Source organism: Parambassis ranga, unplaced genomic scaffold, assembly GCF_900634625.1.
Source record: "Parambassis ranga unplaced genomic scaffold, fParRan2.1 scaffold_21_arrow_ctg1, whole genome shotgun sequence".
NCBI lineage: Eukaryota > Metazoa > Chordata > Actinopteri > Ambassidae > Parambassis > Parambassis ranga.
In genome coordinates, this window is record NW_021144767.1 from 2,758,562 (window position 1) to 2,778,446 (window position 19,885).

A 19,885-nucleotide genomic window follows, 5' to 3' on the forward strand; every position below is an offset into this window, starting at 1 on the left:
AATTAAATTGAATTAGGTTCTCTTGGCTTGTGCTCACATAACTCTGATGTGCACTGCTGCTTCACAAAGAGTCCTTACACTGTTTAGAATAGAAATCAAGAATACATCATATGATGAGTTGCAGTCATATGAAGGCTTTACACTGTTGCATTCTCCCATAGGGACACAGCCTTTGTGTGTGTCTCATGGTAAACATGTCTTTATTAAACTGCAATGATGCTGTGCACTATATATTGTAGAAACAAAGACATCATTTAGCAACAAGTGCACAGAAGAATATTTATGTACACATCTACATAATACATTTAAAATATGTTTGTGTGATTTAGTAACAACATGTCATGAGTTTAAGGATATTGCTGTATATGTAAAAAACGACTTTATGTTGTCAGAAACATTTTAAAGTTACCTCAGTATGACAACTTTGTTACAATTAAAGGTGTTCCTCCAGGATCTTATCTTATCTTATCTTATCTTATCTTATCTTATCTTATCTTGTCTTGTCTTATCTTATTTCATCTTATCTTGTCTTATCTTACCTTATCTGATCTTATCTTATCTTATTTCAACGTATCTTATCTTATTCCATTTTATCGTATCTTATCTTATCATATCTTATGTTATCTTATCTTATTTCATCTTATCTTATCTTGTCTTATCTTATTTCATCTTATCTTATCTTATCTTATCTTATCTTATCTTATCTTATCTTACCTTACCTTACCTTACCTTACCTTACCTTACCTTACCTTATCTTATCTTACCTTATCTTACCTTATCTTATCTTATCTTACCTTATCTTATCTTATCTTATCTTATCTTATCTTATCTTATCTTATCTTACCTTACCTTACCTTACCTTACCTTACCTTACCTTACCTTATCTTACCTTATCTTATCTTATCTTATAAGAACCTTTACGATGTGTACACACATGTACAGATACATTCATGTTAGTTCAGGTTTGTGTTAGAGAATCCACCTCTGATTATTTTCCCAGTGATGATCATTCGAAAGGCCGATCTGAACCATGTGTAGAAGAACGCATAAATAAATGGATTGAGCAGTGAATTGGACAGTGCGAGCCAGTTTAGCAGTTCAATCACTAAAAGCGGCACATACACACGAGTGAATGAGAGCACAGTGGTGCAAAGAAAAAAAGGCAGCCAACACATGAGAAACACTCCCATCACTATAGCCAGAGTTTTGGTGGCCTTCCTCTCCATCTTACTGACAGCTGCTCCACACTTTGTCATGTTGTGGATGCTGCGCGCCTGTCTCTGTGCAACGAGGAAAATCTTCAGGTAGATGCACAGCATTATGATCACCGGGAGGTAAAAAGAGAAAATAAGCCCCATGATGTGTGCTAATATACCGTCAAGGAAGCAATTCTCAGCACAATGTTCTTGGTGGATTCCAACAATCACAAAACTAATTCCTATTATCACAGACACACCCCAGCTCATCAGGATCATGACCACGACAACATAATCGTTGATTTTAGCTCTGTATGTCAGAGGCTGACACACTGCGTAGTATCTGTCAATGGAAATACAACAGAGGTTTAGAATGGACGACGAGCACAGCGAGACATCGAATGTCCCTCGCACCTTACAGAATATATCATCGTAGAAAAGGCAGGAGCTGAAAGAGAATTCCATGGTGAGAGGAAAAACTAAAACCCCAACAAACATGTCCGCCACAGCCAGAGACAGGACGAGGAAGTTACTGGGAGTGTGCAGCTGTTTGAAGTAAATAACAGAGGTTATCACGAGGAGGTTTCCACACACAGTTACGACAGACAACGAACCGAGAAAAATATGAAAAAGTGTGCACATTTCAGACAGGTTTCTTATCAGTGCCTTAGACATGTCTATTTCAAAGCAGGGATGAATCTGAGTGAGAACATCGGTCCTGTTGACAGTGATTTCCATGCCTGTGTGATCCTGTAAGTCACACGTTCAGAATAAGAAAAACAGTAACGCAGTCGCAATCTACATGCACAATTCAATCCTTTGTTTTCATACATTACCGTGTCAGAAGGTCCACATCCGTATGTGTCCCTCCCTGCTGTGGCACTCAACAGGACATGTACGTAAACATTTATCATTTTTTTCCTACATCCTAAAAGCCTGCGAGTCTCACTGTCCAATCAGATGCAAGACTCTTAAGTGACTCTTAGGAGAAACTTTAGGATGCCATGACAACAGTTTATGCAGTAGTTGTGTGTGTGCTTGCGCACGTAAGTGTAAAAAATCACTCATATTCTGAGGCCCAGAAGCAGAGAGGGAAGACTTTTTTCAATGTTTTTTTTTCGCATTTAAATATCTTCTTAAAATAATTTTGAAACCATAAACCCAGACTTAAGTTAACTGTTGTTTCACTTAGCAACCACCAGGAGATAAGGAGATTAATATTAGGGTTTAGTCACAATATGAATTTTGGCATTTTATAAGAAATACAAACTAAAAATCTGGGGTGTTTTGTGGCACGTTGTTGATGTTGAGAGTGCTGAGCTCTTTACATCTGTTTCTACGTATGAGTCCTTCTGCAGGTGGCGCTATAAGGAGCGTTCACCAGATCTTAAATCTAACTTCGCTGACCTGTCTGGCCAGGTGCTTGCTCCCAGCCAGCCACAGCGGTACTCAGCATGCCCAGCTCTTCATTATTCTCCCCAGATGAAGTTTTCTGTTATCTAGACCTTTGATTTTTGTAAATAAAGACTTGCTTTTTCACTGGAGGTCTGTGTTTGCCTCCTTCTCCTTGCACTCCCTACACATAACACAGGGAGGCGTCCTGTGCGAACCTGCTCTCATCCATGAAGTGCACAGGGTGCCAATGGTGAATCTGCCAATCTTGGTGTTCGCCCTGCATGGTAAGCACAAGTCCCACTTGTGGACATGGGGCCCTCATACCACCCTCATGGAGTCTGTTTCTGACAGTCAGAGCAGAAACATGCATATCAGTGGCCTGCTGGAGGTCATGTTGCAGGGCTCTGGCAGCGCTCCTCCTGCTCCTCCTTGCACAAAGGAGGAGGTAGCGGTCCTGCCGCTGGGTTGTCGCCCTCCTGCGGCCCCCTCCACGTCTCCTGGTGTACTGGCCTGTCTCCTGGTGTCTCCTCCATGCTCTGGACACTGTGCTGACAGACACAGCAAACCTTCTTGCCACAGCTCCCATTGATGTGCCTTCCTGGATGAGCTTCACTACCTTCCAGGGAGGTACCTCCAGTCTTATCTGCTTCAAGCCCAACCTGAGAACTTTTTTGGAAGAGGTCCCTTCCCTTGAGTGACTTCCTCAGTTTCGCTGCTCTTGTGGTTTTTGTCGTTGAGAACATAACATTACCTGGATGAATGAGAGCGTCCACAGACATAACAGATACTTTGTCATTGTATGAATAATATACAATTACATTTTGTAGTTCAGAGTTTCATACACTGCAGCAGGCACTGACAACCACTCCCAGAACTATAGCCAGAGTTTTGGTGGCCTTCCTCTCCACCTTACTGACAGCTGCTCCACACTTAGTCGTGTTGTGGAAGCTGCGCACCTGTCTGGCACAAAGAGGGACGTATTCCTTTATAGTTACGTTTTATCAAGTTGAAAGGCAAGTGAAGGCTTTCCTTTTAACACCTCTATTTCTTATCATCCCCCAGTAGAGTAAAAAATACAATAAAATTATTGCATTACTCTGATTCACAAGTCAGTGGCCTCTGTTTCACACTTGTAGTCTTAGCAGCCCAATCCAATACAGATCATTACATTTACTACTGAAATGAATGTGTTATACAGAGCTGGGATTCAGATGCTGTTCGCTACAGCCATTTTTACACGTGAAGTACTCCTCTGAAATTGTACACATGTAACCTTGACCTTAACCTTAAATGCCTGGTTCAGTCATACAAACATAACAAACATAGCTCTTTTGTCCTGCCACCTTCTTATAGTAGTGCAGATAATAGTTTGTTCCATACAAACAAAAGAACTATCAACTCTTGGCAATATACAGTTTCAATTTATAATTGTATTGAATCAAGTTACGTTACTCAACAGGATTTGAGACTAATAAGCCTCTGTTAATGTTACAACACCTTTTAGATATCTTCATAATTAGACATGTGTACTTAGACAACCGGCCAGATTAAAATGACAGTAGATCATGTGCACCTAAGTATGAGGTGGTTGTAATGTTGGAAAGAACCGTTTTTTTTTGGCCTAATATTTAGACAGGAGAGAATTAAGAACAATGCTTTTATTCCACACTTCAGTCAGTGCAGTTTACAGTTAGTAAAATCACCTTGAAATATTCTCCCAGAAATGATCATTCTGAACGCTGATCTGAACCAGCTGTAGAAGAAAGCATAAATAAATGGATTCAGCATAGAATTAGACAGAGCCAGCCAGTTTGTTGTTTCTATCACTGGAACTGGAACTACTGAATCACCAGCGAGAGGCAGAAAAGTGATGAAAAGAAAGAAAGGAGACCAGCAGAAAAGAAAGACTCCCAGAACTATAGCCAGAGTTTTGGTGGCCTTCCTCTCCATCTTACTGACAGCTGCTCCACACTTTGTCATGTTGTGGATGCTGCGCGCCTGTCTCTGTGCAACGAGGAAAATCTTCAGGTAGATACACAGCATTATGATCACTGGGAGGTAAAAGGATAATATGGGTCCAACGGTGTTTGCCATGAGGACGTCTATTAAACACCTGTCCTCACAGTTGTCATTGTTTAATCCAGCAATTATAATCCCAATCCCAGTCAGAACAGAAACCCCCCAGCACATCAAGATCATGACCACAACCACTGGGTGATTGATTTTAGATCTGTACGTCAGAGGCTGACACACCGCATAGTATCTGTCAACAGAAATACAACACAGGTTCAGTATAGAACACGTGCTCAGTGAAATATCAAAGCTGCCTCTTATTTTGCAGAATAAACCCTCGTAATAAAGACACAAACTGAGAGAGAACGCCATGCTGAAAGGAAAGACAACGATCCCAACCAACAGGTCAGCCACAGCCAGAGACAGGATGAGAGAGTTAGTAGGAGTGTGCAGCTGTTTGAAGTAAATGATGGAGATTATAACAAGCAGGTTTCCACACACAGTGATAACAGCTAACAATGCAAGAAAAGCATATAACAACATACATAGAATGGAAGGACTGTTTGTCAGAATGTAATCAAAGTTATCTATCACATAGCAGGGATGTATGTCAGTCACAATGTAAGTTGTGTTACCGCCTTCAGTTTCCATGTTTTAGACCTCAATCAAGTCAAACCTTCAGTATCAACAGTGCATCATTGTGTGTTCTGGTATAAAGAGTAATTATTGCTGGGGCAAAAGGTTAATACTCTCTCATCTCGTTTCATTGTTGTAGATGTTGTCCAATCAGAATTGTTACTAGTGATGACGAGTATGGTACGTGCATCCAATGTTTGGAAGTATGCAGATCATCATTATTTGATCATTTAGATTGGTTAATACTGTTTGTATAGGCAGTGTGGTGAAGAACAGAGGCATGTAGTGCATTTTTTTCTATGTGCTCATGAACAGACATTGAGTGGCCTTCTTTTAAAATGTTAACTAATAAGAACAGTCATTATAATAAAATAATATGACCTTTATCTATATATATAGTTAGGCATGTTTCACTAAAATTATGCACTAAAACTATGCAGTCCTTGCAGTCCTTTCTCCCACGTTACCAGCACGTGCAGTGGTCAGCTGGACAGAGAAGTACCACGAAATGCGTATATACAAACTAAAGGTCCTCCAGCCAGTAGGTGGCGCAGTGTCTGTAGCATATCAGCATTTCAATGTGTGCAGAGTCAGATGTTCAACATGACTGTAAAGTTTCATCCACGTAGGATGAAGTATGTGGAAGATACAGCCACAGAAACATCTATTTCCTGTGTGTTGGCGAAGGGTCAACTTCATGGCAGGCCACAGAGCGTGTAATAAAGCTCCGCAAAGTTTTGGTCCTTATGGGCTTAAGAGTGAGCTCACAAATTTTCAGCATTATGGGAAATCCCTTGAAGAAGAGTTCGTAAAAGTATGGCAGGTGAGAAACACAAAATGGCAGAGGTTTTTCAAAATGGCGGACTTCCTGTACATTGTGGAATTTGACTGTAATTATTGTCATGAGAAGGGACATTGGAAAGCTGAGTGTCCAATACTGAAAAGCAGGGGTGGTCGCTCAGGAGGTAAACATGTTAAACCTGTTGTTTGCACTGCTTCAGTGGTGAAAATGCCAGTGATTGGTAATGGGGTGCCAGTGCCTGTCACACATGAGACTGATAAATATTCTGGGTGCAGGGCTTTTGTGTCTGAAGGCTTTGTCTGACTCCCTGGTAGTGATAAGAAAAATTCTTCAGGATACTGCAGCAAAGGAATTATTCATTTTAGATTCTCTGTTGCCTTTTTCTCAGGCTACTGATACTAGTGGTTGTGTATTGGTTCAAGGGATAGGTTTGTACACATTGTGTGTTCCTTTGCATAGGGCCAGTCTCTATTGTGGTCTTGTGGAAGGTGATGTCCATCTTGGTGTCCTTTCAGCTTTGCCAATTGATGGCATTGATGTGATTTTGGGCAATGATTTGGCTGGACATCGTGTCTGGGCTGATGGTTCTCCGCCAGCTAAGCTGCCATCTTTGAAGAAACAACTGGTGACTGACGAACAAGTGTTGTCTGTGCAGGATGGAGTATTGATCCGTAAGTGGTTGCCCCAGGGTTTTGATTGTGTGGGGGTACCAGTGGTCCAAATTTTTTTGTTTCTGGCATAGGCTTTACGTGGCAGGTCAGTTGGCCAGGAAAAAACTGAAGACATCTCAGGAGAGGATGAAACATTTGTATGATTGTCATGCTGACAAGCGCCAGTTTAGTGAGAGGGATCAAGCACTTGCTTTGTTACCAGGTGTTGGGTCACCATTTCAAGCAAAGTTTGCTGGTCCATATACTGTGAAACATCAGCTGTCTGAACAAAATTATCAGATTGACACTGCTGACCACAGGAAGAGACATCAACTGTACCATGTAAATCTGCTAAAGCCATATTATGCTCGTGTTTAGTCCCAGGGTGAGCCAGATTCCTCCCCACCTGATGCAAGTCCAGCTTTGACTGCTGGTAATGTGGGGCAATCAACTTTTGTTGGGGGGGAGGAGGACGTGGTTGCACCTGATGATCCTGTGTTGCATGGTGGTTTGAAGAACTCAGAATCACTTAAAATCTTGGAGGGTTTATTGGGCCATTCGTCTGCTGAGAAGAGTGTGGAATTGGCAAATTTGATTAAAAGTTATCCTTCTTCTGTCAGCAGGACTTTTGTCGTGTTTAAAGTCTGCTGTGATCGGCTCCAGTCCTTCTAGCTCCCAGGTGTTGGGTGAAAGAATTTATTCTGCATGGTGTTAACATGCAGTGTGTTCAGATATACAAGTTTTCATGTTTATATGTGTTTATCGCTTAATAATGTGATTTTCATAAGTGTTTATGTGTTAGGAAATTTTATAGAAAATCAAAGTAATTTGCGGATACTGAATGTATTAATAAGTAATTTCATAGTATGTCATATAACGTTGTTTTCTGCAGTTCAGGCTGTGGCAGATGAGATCAGTTGTTTTTCTGCTCTCTGGAGCTCCGGTTGGTACGAGATGGTCATAAATTCAGACTAAGGACAGCAGCACCTCTGACCTGATAAAAGCCAGATTCTAAAGGAATGTGTTTTCTCCTGAGTGCCCCATGTTATGGTCATCCCTAGATCAGACTCACAACCTATGAGATTTAAGAAATTGGAGTTTTACCTTATTTGGCAGTAAACACTAATGGTCTAGTTGCTGTATGAACCAGGGTCTGCAGGGGGGCGGTAGATGCCCCTGTGGGCCGGCAGGCAGGAACGCCCATGGGGTATATCAATGTGTGAATTCCATGTCCAGTTGTTGTTGCATTGTTCGTTGTTGCTGTGTGGTTGTTTGTTCTTGTTGGTTGTCCTGTTCTTGTGTTGTTCTTGTTTGGTTCTGTGTGTGCAACAACCCAGAGCTCTGCGACTCAGAATTTGCCTCATTGTTTAATAAATTATAATTTTGAGACCAGAATTTATCCCTCACAAACTAATTCAGGGGGTGATCAGAAGGAAACAAGGGGATTTTCACCCCGACAATTTGGCGCCCGAACAGGGACACGAAAGGAGTGTGGGTCAAACGACATCTTGCCTGACGGAGTGACTACTGGCTGGCCAATAATAACAAGGTAAGCAGATACCTGTTTAATCAAAATTCTGCACATTGGACAATCTAAATTAAGTAGTCACTGGGATGGGTACGGTGTTTTAGAGTTCAAATTGTAAGAGGCAGATTGTAAGTCTTAATAAGTGAAGTAAAATGAGATGAAGTAAAAGAAAATGAGATGAAGTAAAAGAAAATGAGATGAAGTAAAAGAAAATGAGATGAAGTAAAAGAGAAAATGAGATGAAGTAAAAGAGAAAAAGGAAAAGTGACACTGAGAGAGATATTAACCAATTAAAAATAAAAAGAATAAAAAAAGGGTTAATACAATAACGTGAATGAGCGTTATGTCATTGGGAGTGGCATCCCCCGCTATATTTGGACGCAAATATAGATAAAGCTCGGTTGAAAGCCCGTGGGATTTGATGACCCCTGAAACGATAGTGATGACCGCCTAAAGCTTAAAAAATAAAAAAAAAAAAAGGGTCACACAGAGGAAAAGTGTCACAGTGATCACAAAATAATAAAGACAAAAAAAAGGATCACGAGAAAGTGTGTTTAAGTGAAGGTGTGTGACTCTGTTGGATTTGGGAAGGATTTGGTGAGTGGTAATCATGTCTACGTGGAAGACAATTGATGAACAGATGAGTAAGATGTTGAGCCATTGCTGCGGACAGGCAGGACCAGAGGGACAACAGAAGGCTGCAGCTGAGATGGAAGCAGCAGTGTGTACAGCAATGACAGGACAGGGAGTGAAAGGAGATGATAAAAAGCCACTAAAAAGTGTGATTGCAACAGTGGAGAATAGAGTTAAACTAGAGAGAGAGAGAAAGGAGGAGATTATTAGATTATTAGTGTTAGAGACAGTTGAGTTGAAGGAGGCAGTGCAGGCTGATGAGGAGAGACGTAAGATTCTATTCAGGCATATCTGTGCTGCATAGATGATGATTGTGAGGAGTCTGGTAGTACCACTGACATTAAACAGGAAGTAGAGAGCGAGGGAACTCAGGGGGCGGAGATACCGTTTTCCCTATTCACCAGCCTCTGCTGTAGCTTCTGCTTCGCCTCAGACCCCACTTCCTGGGATGTACCCCATCATGACTGTACCTGATGGGAGGGGGCGAGTAACAGACAGACAGACAGGAGTGAACTTTAGTCAACCTGGTGCCCAGCAGCACTGGTATAGACAGGCAACAGAGGAGGGGCTTCCCCTGTTGCTTCAGCAGGCCCAGAAAAATGACCCTGATTTACCAGGAAGTGATTCTGTTGCTTGGAAGAGACATGTTGTACACCATATGAATTTACACACAGACACAGAGACCATGGAGATGAAAGGGCTGCAGACACAATTATTAAAGCTGCAGTTAGCTCAAGCTAGAAAGAAAGCAGCATATCAGAGGAAAATGAAGAAATACACCCCTGCATCACAGAGGGTGGTTCAGCCTCAGCCTGCTCCCCCGCCTCAGCCACAGTCCCCAGTTGTGGGAAATCTTGATATGTATTTAACCCCATCTTGGGTCACCCGCCCCCACTATCAAGGTGGGTGGGGTCAATATCATAGAGGAGGTAACTGGAGGGGAAAAGAGGGTGGCCGTGGGGGAGGGGGGCATGGAAAGGGTGGATACAGCGGTTTGAGTGGAGGTGACTGCTTCTATTGTGGAAAACCTGGCCACTGGGAAAGAGACTGTCACTACAAGCAGCCCCGTCAGTGACCACAAGGGGCTCCCTGGTATCCTCCCCAGGGAAATGGCTGTCAAAGATCACACCGGCATCTCAAATCATTTCGTCGGTTGGCTTCTTTTGGGAAACCTTTGCCATTCACAGAACTTGTGAAACTGTGTTAGCAGCACCACAGACATTGTTTCATTCGCTCCAGCTCATCACCAGTGAATCTGATGGGCAGAGACTGGAACCTCCATTATGTTCTCCCCAGATGGATTAATGGTGACTTTTCTTACTGGACAGACTTTTTATGCTTCCAGAGTGTTGGAGTAGCTGGACAGTGGCTGATGAGAACCACTATGATACAGATGTCTTGTGAAGATATCTGCTGGACTCGTTTTTACCTGAGTCTCCTTAAGGGGGCGGTCTCCTCAGTCTATTCCAGCTGTGGAAACCCTGGATAATGTCTTTCTGACCCTATAGGCTGTCCACTGATCCCTGTAGGTTATTCTCTTCTATGACAGGTGTGAGGATCTCTTCTATCAGGAGAGGTTTTACCTCCTAATGAGAGGGACTACATTGGTCCATCACAGCAGATAAATTGTTTGTGACTGAGGAGGGAGTAGCTGCTGACGTATAGTTAACACCAGAACAGTTTTAAATGGCTCAAAATGGCAGATAATAGTGTGCCACTTGTTTGCTTAGTAATTGTACCACACATAATATTATAGAATTAAGCTCCATGGTTAAGAAATGTAAAGCTATTTCTAATAAATAGGCACAGAGGATAGGTGTTTAGAATTCTTCATCCTTTAAAGCTTATTAGGTTGCCATTCATACAGTAGAGGCATAATAAGGCTCAGGAGATGTTAGCCACACTACCACATAACATCTGGTCTTCATCATTTACTGATGTAGGTTTTGTGCCTCCTGTACTCTTGTCTCTTTCATTGTCTCAATTTCCATAATGATCTGGTTCTCCTAGATCACTTAGTTCCTTTATATCTTGATGTTTCTGAAACAGGTGGAGTTGTGAATGGTGTTCTGTTTCAGAAAAAAGAGGGTGAGACAGGTATTAATGTATTTGAGTTTTAAACCGGACAATAAACTGTTTGAATAACTATTACATTCCACAGCATGGATTCCCAGAATGGATCTCATTTTAAGAGTAGACCTGGAAAAGGTGGAGCAGACTTTAGGCCTAAAACATAGGTATGGTGCAGTGTATCACCCACAGTCACAGGGAAAAGTGGAAAGGATGAAACTACAACCTAAAACAAAAATTGGCTAAAATCTGTGCACAGACCAAATTTATATGGGTTCAAGTATTATCTATTGTATTGATGTTCTGTTAATAACGCCATATAATGTACACCCTATGAGCTTCTTACAGGTCGACAGTTTCCTGGACCAGCTTGCCGGCTGAGACTGAAGAAGTATGCAGTATGGTATTAATATAAACCATAATATAATGAATTTAAAGCTTTGGTGTTAGTATTTGTATTAAAGGAGAAAGGAGAGATGGAGAGTCCAGAAGGAGCCACACACAGCTGAGTGGGTCCTCCTGAAGGTGATAAAGAGAAAGTGGTCGGAGCCAAGGTGGACAGGTCCTTACCAGGTGGTGGAGCGCACCTCCCACGCGGTGCGGCTGAAAGGCAAAGGAGACACCTGGTATCACTGGAGCCAGTGCACCCCAGCTACAGAACCAGGGAGAACGCTGAGCGACATTAGAAGGAGCAGGAGGAGGATAAAATAAAAGGGGCAGAATAATCCCCTGAAACCAGGAGTGTGACCAGTAGGTAGTCTACCCTACTTGGTTGAAGAGGATGAGACGGTGAATACACATACATGAGCAATCATCAGGATCAGCGTGGGACTAAGAGTGATAGGCGAAGTTAAGCGCATCACTCCAACTAAGGGTGATAGGCGAAGTTAAGCGCATCACCCCACCAGGAAACGAACCACAGTCATCAGTAAGGTCAGCTGTCGAGAGGAAGGTCTAAAGTTTCAGGAGCAGAGGTTCTAGTTCCTGTGTCAAGAAGACTCCGGCTGACAAGATGGGACTGTGGGGTAACTGGAGGGTGTTGGGAGCTTGTGTTTTCATGTCTGTAGTTAGTGTATCTTTGACTTTATTTTTGTGTGTACATAATTATTTTGTCAGTTTTCCAGGATCCAATGGTATGTCAAATCCAGGGCCCAGCACACGCAGGGTGAGGAGAGCACCAGGGACAGGAGGAGATGTATGTGTGAGAAACAGGGGAGGTATAGAGTTAGACTACTATAAGGGTTCAGAGTTCTCTTTTATCTTTGATTTGTGCGCAGTAATCAACTGCGGGGGACATAATGTGTCGTGGAGACAGTATGGCGTCTATGTTTGTGGATTGGGGTGGCAGCACACAAATTGGGCACCTAAAAAAGCTAAAACCACCTCAGGCGGGCGGATCTTGTTCAGTGGGTATTTCCATATACAAAGAGATTGGAGCTGCATGCAGAATCCCATTATGTTATCAATTACTGGCCTGGACCACAACCCTTATGTTAAATCTTCCGGAGTGCCTGGCCAATGTTGGGACTCCCAACCCGACATTGTAGTCCATAAGCTCACCCCGTTCGATGTATTAGCGTTATCTACTGGTTATGAGGATGATAATATTTGGTTCAGATGGATGGTAAAACAGGTGAGGGAGCAAAATATGTCAGGTTGTGTTGCCTGTGCATCAGCGAGGCCCCACCTGAACCTGCCCCATTATATCCAGACGATGCATGGGGATTTGATTTCAGTACAGGACCGGATGACTTTGGATATGTTATTGGCAGAGAAAGGAGGTGTATGTGCTATGTTTGATGAAATGTGTTGTACTTTCATTCCCAATAACACTGCTTCCGACGGTAAGGTCACTAAAGCTTTAGAAGGTTTGAGAACTCTTTCCAGTACGTTGCATGAGCACTCAGGGATAGATAACCCCCTGGACGACTGGCTGATTAGGGTGCTGGGACCCTGGAAGGCGGTAGTATGGTATGTCACTAATCACTTCTTTTGCAGCATTTTTGGGTATTTTGACTACATGTGGTTGTTGTTGTTATATTCCCTGTGTGCACTGTTTAGGTTACAGGTTAATTGTGTCAGCAATTGAAAAGCAGGATTCAGGTTTTCATTCTCCTTCATATCAGATGCCTCTGCTGGCAGCAGAGGTGCCCGTGCCAGGTGACGACGAGGAAGATTTGTTGTGAGCTCTTATAAGAGCTCAAAAGAGGGAATTGTTGGGTGAAAGAATTTATTCTGCATGGTGTTAACATGCAGTGTGTTCAGATATATAAGTATTCATGTTTATATGTGTTTATCGCTTAATAATGTGATTTTCATAAGTGTTTATGTGTTAGGAAGTTTTATAGAAAATCAAAGTAATTTGAGGATACTGAATGTATTAATAAGTAATTTCATAGTGTGTCATATAACGTTGTTTTCTGCAATTCAGGCTGTGGCAGATGAGATCAGTTGTTTTTCTGCTCTCTGGAGAGAGCTCCGGTTGGTACGAGATGGTCATAAATTTAGACTAAGGACAGCAGCACCTTTGACCTGATAAAAGCCAGATTCTAAAGGAATGTGTTTTTCTCCTGAGTACCCAGTTTTATGGTCACCCCCAGATTGGACTCACAACCTATGAGATTTGAGGAATTGAAGTTTTACCTTATTTGGCAGTAAACACTAATGGTCTAGTTGCTGTATGAACCAGGGTCTGCAGGGGGGCGGTAGATGCCCCTGTGGGCCGGCAGGCAGGAACGCCCATGGGGTATATCAATGTGTGAATTCCATGTCCAGTTGTTGTTGCATTGTTCGTTGTTGCTGTGTGGTTGTTTGTTCTTGTTGGTTGTCCTGTTCTTGTGTTGTTCTTGTTTGGTTCTGTGTGTGCAACAACCCAGAGCTCTGCGACTCAGAATTTGCCTCATTGTTTAATAAATTATAATTTTGAGACCAGAATTTATCCGCTCCTTCCTTACAAACTAATTCAGGGGGTGATCAGAAGGAAACAAGGGGATTTTCACCCCGACAGCAGACACAAGTGCGGAGAAATATTCTGTCTTTGCAGCTTTAACAGCCTGCTGGTATGATGTGAGATCGTTTTGGAGGAGATCCCACAAAATTTTAAGTTTGTCCTTTTTCCATCTCCTGTCTGCCTGCCTAGATGCGCGTCTGAGCACACGAGTGGACTCATTGAGCCAAGGCTGTTTCTGCGGCCTTACAGGCTTGAGAGTCATGGGCGCGATTGAATCCAAAATCTCAGAGCAAAGTGAATCAAACATCATTACACAATCATCCACACTGTGGCTGCTAAGATCAAGGGAATATAGAAAGGAGTTTTTAAAAGCAGCGGTAAACCGCTGGGGAGTTGAGGGGTTAAAAGCACGGAGACGGCGAACGGGATGTTCGGTGTTCATGGTGCTGGGTGCAGGCACAGAGAGGGAGAATAACACAGGTAAATGGTCAGATAAGAGGGAGTGTCCGATTTCAGTTATCTGTACATCCAGCCCATATGACAACACAAGATCCAGAGTGTGGCCTTTCTCTAGTGTCGGCACCAAAACGGACTGCGTGAGATTAAGAGTCAATGGCACTCAGAAAGTCTCTGACCAGAGGTCTGCTCTCACAGCAGACATGCACATTAAAATCACCAACAATCAGAAACTGATCATATGACACCCGAGTGACACCCGACACAAAGTCCGCAAAGTCCCGAACAAAGTCTTTGTTAATTTTTGGTGGCTGATAGACCACCGCACAGAGAACAGTCACGGGGAGCTTTACCTCGAAGAGTTGCAGCTCAAAGCTGGAGTAGCTGACAGCCGGAGATTGTTGGCAGTGGAATGAGGATTTAAATATCGAAACCAGTCCTCCTCCTTTGCCAGTGGTACGTGGGGAGTTAAAGTAATTACATCCAGTGGGGAGCAGCTCCGAGAAAGGTACCAGTTCTCCTTCACGTAGCCAAGTTTCCGTCAGGAACATAAAATCCAGTTTACGCGAGGTAAAGAAGTCGTTCAGGAGAAAAGTTTTGTTGGTGACGGACCTCACATTCAGCAGCGCCAGATTTGCATGCTAGTGAGCATGGTGGCCATTGTGGGATGGAGAAAACATATGATGCTATTGCACGTAGATATTACTGGCCTGGTATGGAAAAAGACATACGGAAATGGGTTTTTTTTAATCTGTGCATGGTAATTTTTGGTGATTTTCATTCACCCCATACTTTAATTATTGTAGATATTTGAGTGTCCTGAATGCCAGGCCGGAAGAAGCACTACGAAAATAAAGAAGGCATACATCCCCATTGAGGTGACTGCATTAAAACATTTAACATATTTCCAATTGAAGCCATGTCCATAACTAGACTTTTTATGTTTAAGATAACTGAGCCACTGGGACTACTGGGCATGGACCTTATTGGCAAGCTCACACCAACAAAGAAGGGCCACCAGTATATTTGTGTTATGATAGATTACTTTACGAGTGGACAGAGGCGTATCCACTGAAGACCAAAGGAGCAGTGGAGGTTGTTTACTTTATAAATTTGGTGCCCCAAGAAGGCTTTTACCTGACCAAGGATGTGAATTTGTCAATCAGGTAACACCACTTATGTTATCTGCCCCTAATTTCAATGATAAGTTTTGTCTCAGTATTATTATTGTTAATCCAGATAAACTATAGGATCTGTGACAAGCTGGGAACAAAGAGAAGCTTGTGTTCACCCTACCACCCCCAGACCAATGGCTTGGTAGAGAAAATGAATGGGACCATTCAAAGGTATGTTTTATAATGTTTGTCGATTTTGTGTTACTTTTTGCAATCATGTAACTGTGTTTATCTTTGATCTTACAGGACTTTGAATAAACTAGTTGGGGAGAAACCTGAGACTTGGGACAGCCACCTGCAATCCTCTTTGTTTGCCCTGAGAACAAAAAAACAACTGACAATTCAGTTCTCGCCTTATTGTCTAATGTTTGGTAGGGAGAAGAGATATCCTACTGAGATTCCAGAAGAGTATGAGGTGTGTTCTCAATACATGTATGTGGTGCATGGTACAGTAATCCACCAATCTGGTTTACCAACATTGTGATATATTTCCTCTCAGGTAACTGATAGCATCGTGGAGAATGTGTTGGGGCATGAAACACTATCTGCAGGACTAAAAATACTTAAAAGAAATTATGCAGTCACCCTGGAAAACACTGAGAGGGTCAGGGCTTCAGTGAAGCGGAAGAGGGAGGAGACAGGGCAGGAGGACAAGTTTGCTGTGGGAGATCAGGTCATCCGTCAGGAGCAAAGGAAGGGGGGTAAACCACTGCTAGGGCCCTTCACAATAATTAAAACTGAATATAAAAGTGCTGACCACAAGAACAAGGTGGTCAACATTGACCACCTTACCAAATACACACAGCCCACACCCCGCATCCCCCACAAATGGCCTTCTTCATCCACACTTTCAGCATCACCATCCACTATTTCCTCCCCATACAACACTACCCTCTACCTCTGCTCCACCGTCATCCAGCCCTGCTCCTCCTCTATCAGTAATGCAACCTGATTCAGTGGAAAGTGGTGTTTTGTCTGTGCTGAGGTCATTACAAGTATTTTTTTTATTTTCTTCCTACAGTAGTAAATGAAATTTGGGCTGGGGAAAAGCCAGAGATTTTATGGAGCAAGATGGGCCCATATAAATTGTTTACACAAAACCTACAGGAACACCTTGGACCCGGTAAACTTGTGGAAAGTGAGGTAAGCAAAAAACGTGGCATTGGACAATGTGTATTTTATTTTTTTAGATCATCAACATTTCTTAACGTTTACTGCAATATCGTTATATATTCGTTTGCAGGTGACCTGTGGCCGCTTTTTGACAATACTGTGACTCAGGGCCATGGACAGTCCAGTGCCAAAGCAGAGGCTACTGTTCAAGTGCAAAGGTATCCTGCAGAACTGAACATTCCAAGGCAACAGGACCCTTTTGCTCTACTGGCTCACTCAGAAGCATCTATATCCGCACCCGTACAAACTGGCACTTCAGATTCTGTGCACACCTGCTTCTTCGGTCCCCTGTGAGAGGGTGTTTTCCAAGGCTGGGGAAGTTTATCAAAAAAGAGGAATCGCCTGAGCCCAAACACTTTGATATCACTATTGTTCCTAAATAAAAATCAATAAAAATGCCCCCTCCCCCAATCACCCAGTAACACAAGCACTTTCATAAAATGTATAAAAAATGTTAATATACATATAATAACTAACAACAATAATATTATAAATATTAATTCATGCACATTTATCTATACCACATTACCACACAATAGATGTATTTACTTTCTCTATATCTTTACAATACCTCATACAGAAATTCTGACAACCCTTAGAACACGTTCCATTGACAGTAAAAACTATGGACAGAGCTTCCGTGAGAGCTTCCGTTTGTTTCGGAAGAGCCATTCTGAGGCTCGGTGGGAGGTTCCAGGACACGCTGACCGCCGCCATGTTGGCAGTGTCACGTCCGCCAAAACTACAAATATGGACAAAGAGGGGGAGGAAACTCGTGCTGTGATACGTCAACTGTCTGTCACTCAAGCGGCAACGCCCATAATTATGTGTAATTTTAAGTCTGAATACAATTGAAAGGAGTGAGTTGTAAAAAAATTCACCCCCGATACAGTTGACACTAGAAGAGAACCTATCATCTGAGACCAGAGTGGTTTTTTGTACCAGGCTGTAAACATGTTCTTTTCTGCTGTGATGTCGGCCATTTTATCATGGGAGTCTATGGGAAATTACTCGCTTTGGAGTCAGGACTTCCAGCATGTGCAGCTAAAAGTCCATTTTCCATCCCTCAGCAAGTCAGAGGACAAGGAGAGAACAAAAGCTGAACTAGGAGACAAAGAAGCAAAAGCAGAGACTCGTTATTTTCTACTAAAGGAACAAGAAAACACATCAGGTTTTCTAAAGGAGCAACAACAAGCAGCAGCCCTACTAACAAAAGGACAAATGTCCCTCTGTGGCTGTGTCTCATTTCAGGGTCTGCATCCTTCGGAGTGCGCATTTTAAGGCCGCTTACGTCACAAAGCTGCGCGAAGGCTGTCCCAATTCGCCAAAAGTCGAAGGGTCCTTCAAATGCGTCCTCCAAATGCGTCCTCCTTTTGCCTGAATTTGGAGGACGCATCGCTACCATCCTTCGTGGCCTTAAATATCCCACAATGCTTTGCGGGCCTACTTTTTGTCCAATAGTACAATGACGGACCAAGCGAGCGGCAGCGGCACCGGCAGGAGTGCCGAATTCACATTTAAATGTAAGTAAAGAGCAGTAGTTGGAGAGTTTTAAAATGCTAGTAGTGACAGCGGCATTAAAAAAATGAGTTTTATATTTACAAACATGACGTCCTGTTGATACGAGGCGCTGTAAACTAAACGTTTTGATTGAATGTTGTTTTTTGTTGTTTACTGTAGTATAGTATAAAGTATAGTTCACGTGAGGAGCAATATTATCGTTATTATATCAAACGGTCATTCTGCCTGTTGGCATTATGTTGTAGGAGGAGCAGAGAGAAACAGAAGAAACCTGACAATTGATAACGGAGGAGATGAGACTGGAGAGGGAGGGAGAGAGAGAGAGAGAGGGAGAGCAGAGAAAGAACGGACAGACCTCAGCTCATACAGAGGATGGTGGACAGCAGTGATTTTATGTTCTGTGTTATTTAAATGTTACTTATTAAATTGTATATTAAATCGTTCTTGTCTCTGTGTTCTTAAACTCTTCTAACCTTGTTACATTATGTGTTTCATTACCTATTTATAATTTAATAAACTTTTGAACAACTTCTCAGTGACACAGTAAATCATTTATTGTTCTGTTATGTACAATATTTACAAAGACACAGTTTGAACATTTCTAACTATTTACCAGTGGGCATTATGAAAATGTACAGTTTATTATTTATAAAAGATCAGCAGAAAATACTATTCACAAAGAACATATATATAAATGTTTGGCTGAGCAGGAGTCCTTGGTGCTGCTGGACTGGATGATGCCACGGTGAAGACCTTGGAGTCCTCTGGCTGTGAGTGGGACATCATCTGGGGGAGGGGGGTGTCTGTCTCCTCTGTCCACCACATCGTCCATCAGGGTTTGCAGAGCTGACGATCGGCGGCTGCCATGTTACTAAAGATGTTTTTAAAAAGGGCAAAAATAAAAATAATAACTTCAACAGAGCGGCTTCCAACGCAGCTTAAAATATGAAAAGCTATAAAATATGTATCCTCACCCTCCAAAGGTGATGATGGTCAGTACACCTCCTCCAGGACAGACAGCTGGTCCTGCAGGGAGCCCCACTCTCCTCCACCCAGCAGTAATTCTCTGGTGCAGTGACAGACCTGATGCTTAATGACACATTAAAGCAGTGCTTTCAGGGTTATTTGCAGGGTTCTTACACATGTAGCTATTTAATTTAAAGTATTAAAATTACAAACAGACCCTGTATCAAGTCTTACAATTGAATAAAATATAAATTACATTTAATCATATTTGTCTATCTACTGGTTATATATCTAGCGTTTGCTCAGTAACTGGTATATTAATTATGATCAATAATATGGTTAAACAGCAGCTTACCGTCACCTCCCCACTGCGCTCTCCCAGCCTGAAGAAAATGAGCCGTCACCGGTTTTGCTGCCGCTGGAGCCGCCTCTCCTCTTCCTCCAACAACAAATAAATATATTAAAATATTCCAAATTTCTAAATCCACACTGTTGTCCCGCTTGTTGTGTAGTCCGTGTTGTGTCGCTGTGACTGCTTTTGTTTTTCCCGGGGCAAAATTTATGACGTCACGCCACAATCAGGAAGTGCTTTGAAGGCCAGACCGTCCCATTTACCAACGGTCGAGGATCCTCCGGAGGATCCTCAGGAGGACGCGGCCTCCTGAGACCGCGTAGGCTGCGTCCTCCGAAGGATGCAGACCCTGAAATGGGACACAGCCAT

The 19,885-nt window shown here is 42.6% G+C and overlaps 2 protein-coding genes across 2 annotated transcripts; both read right to left on the reverse strand.

Moving 5' to 3' along the window:
* Nucleotides 1-953: 953 nt before the first annotated feature.
* On the reverse strand, nt 954-1,934 carry LOC114429864 (trace amine-associated receptor 1-like). Its single transcript, XM_028398477.1, has one exon. It carries the CDS (start codon nt 1,932-1,934, stop codon nt 954-956), a length of 981 nt encoding a protein of 326 aa, XP_028254278.1.
* A 2,331-nt stretch (nt 1,935-4,265) lies between these two features.
* Nucleotides 4,266-9,237, reverse strand: LOC114429866 (trace amine-associated receptor 1-like; the record flags this gene model as incomplete). Its single annotated transcript, XM_028398478.1, has 3 exons — nt 4,266-4,858; nt 4,931-5,116; nt 9,186-9,237. Coding segments are annotated over 3 exons (831 nt in total), but the record flags the coding sequence as incomplete, so codon positions are not given.
* Between the last annotated feature and the right edge of the window lie 10,648 nt (nt 9,238-19,885).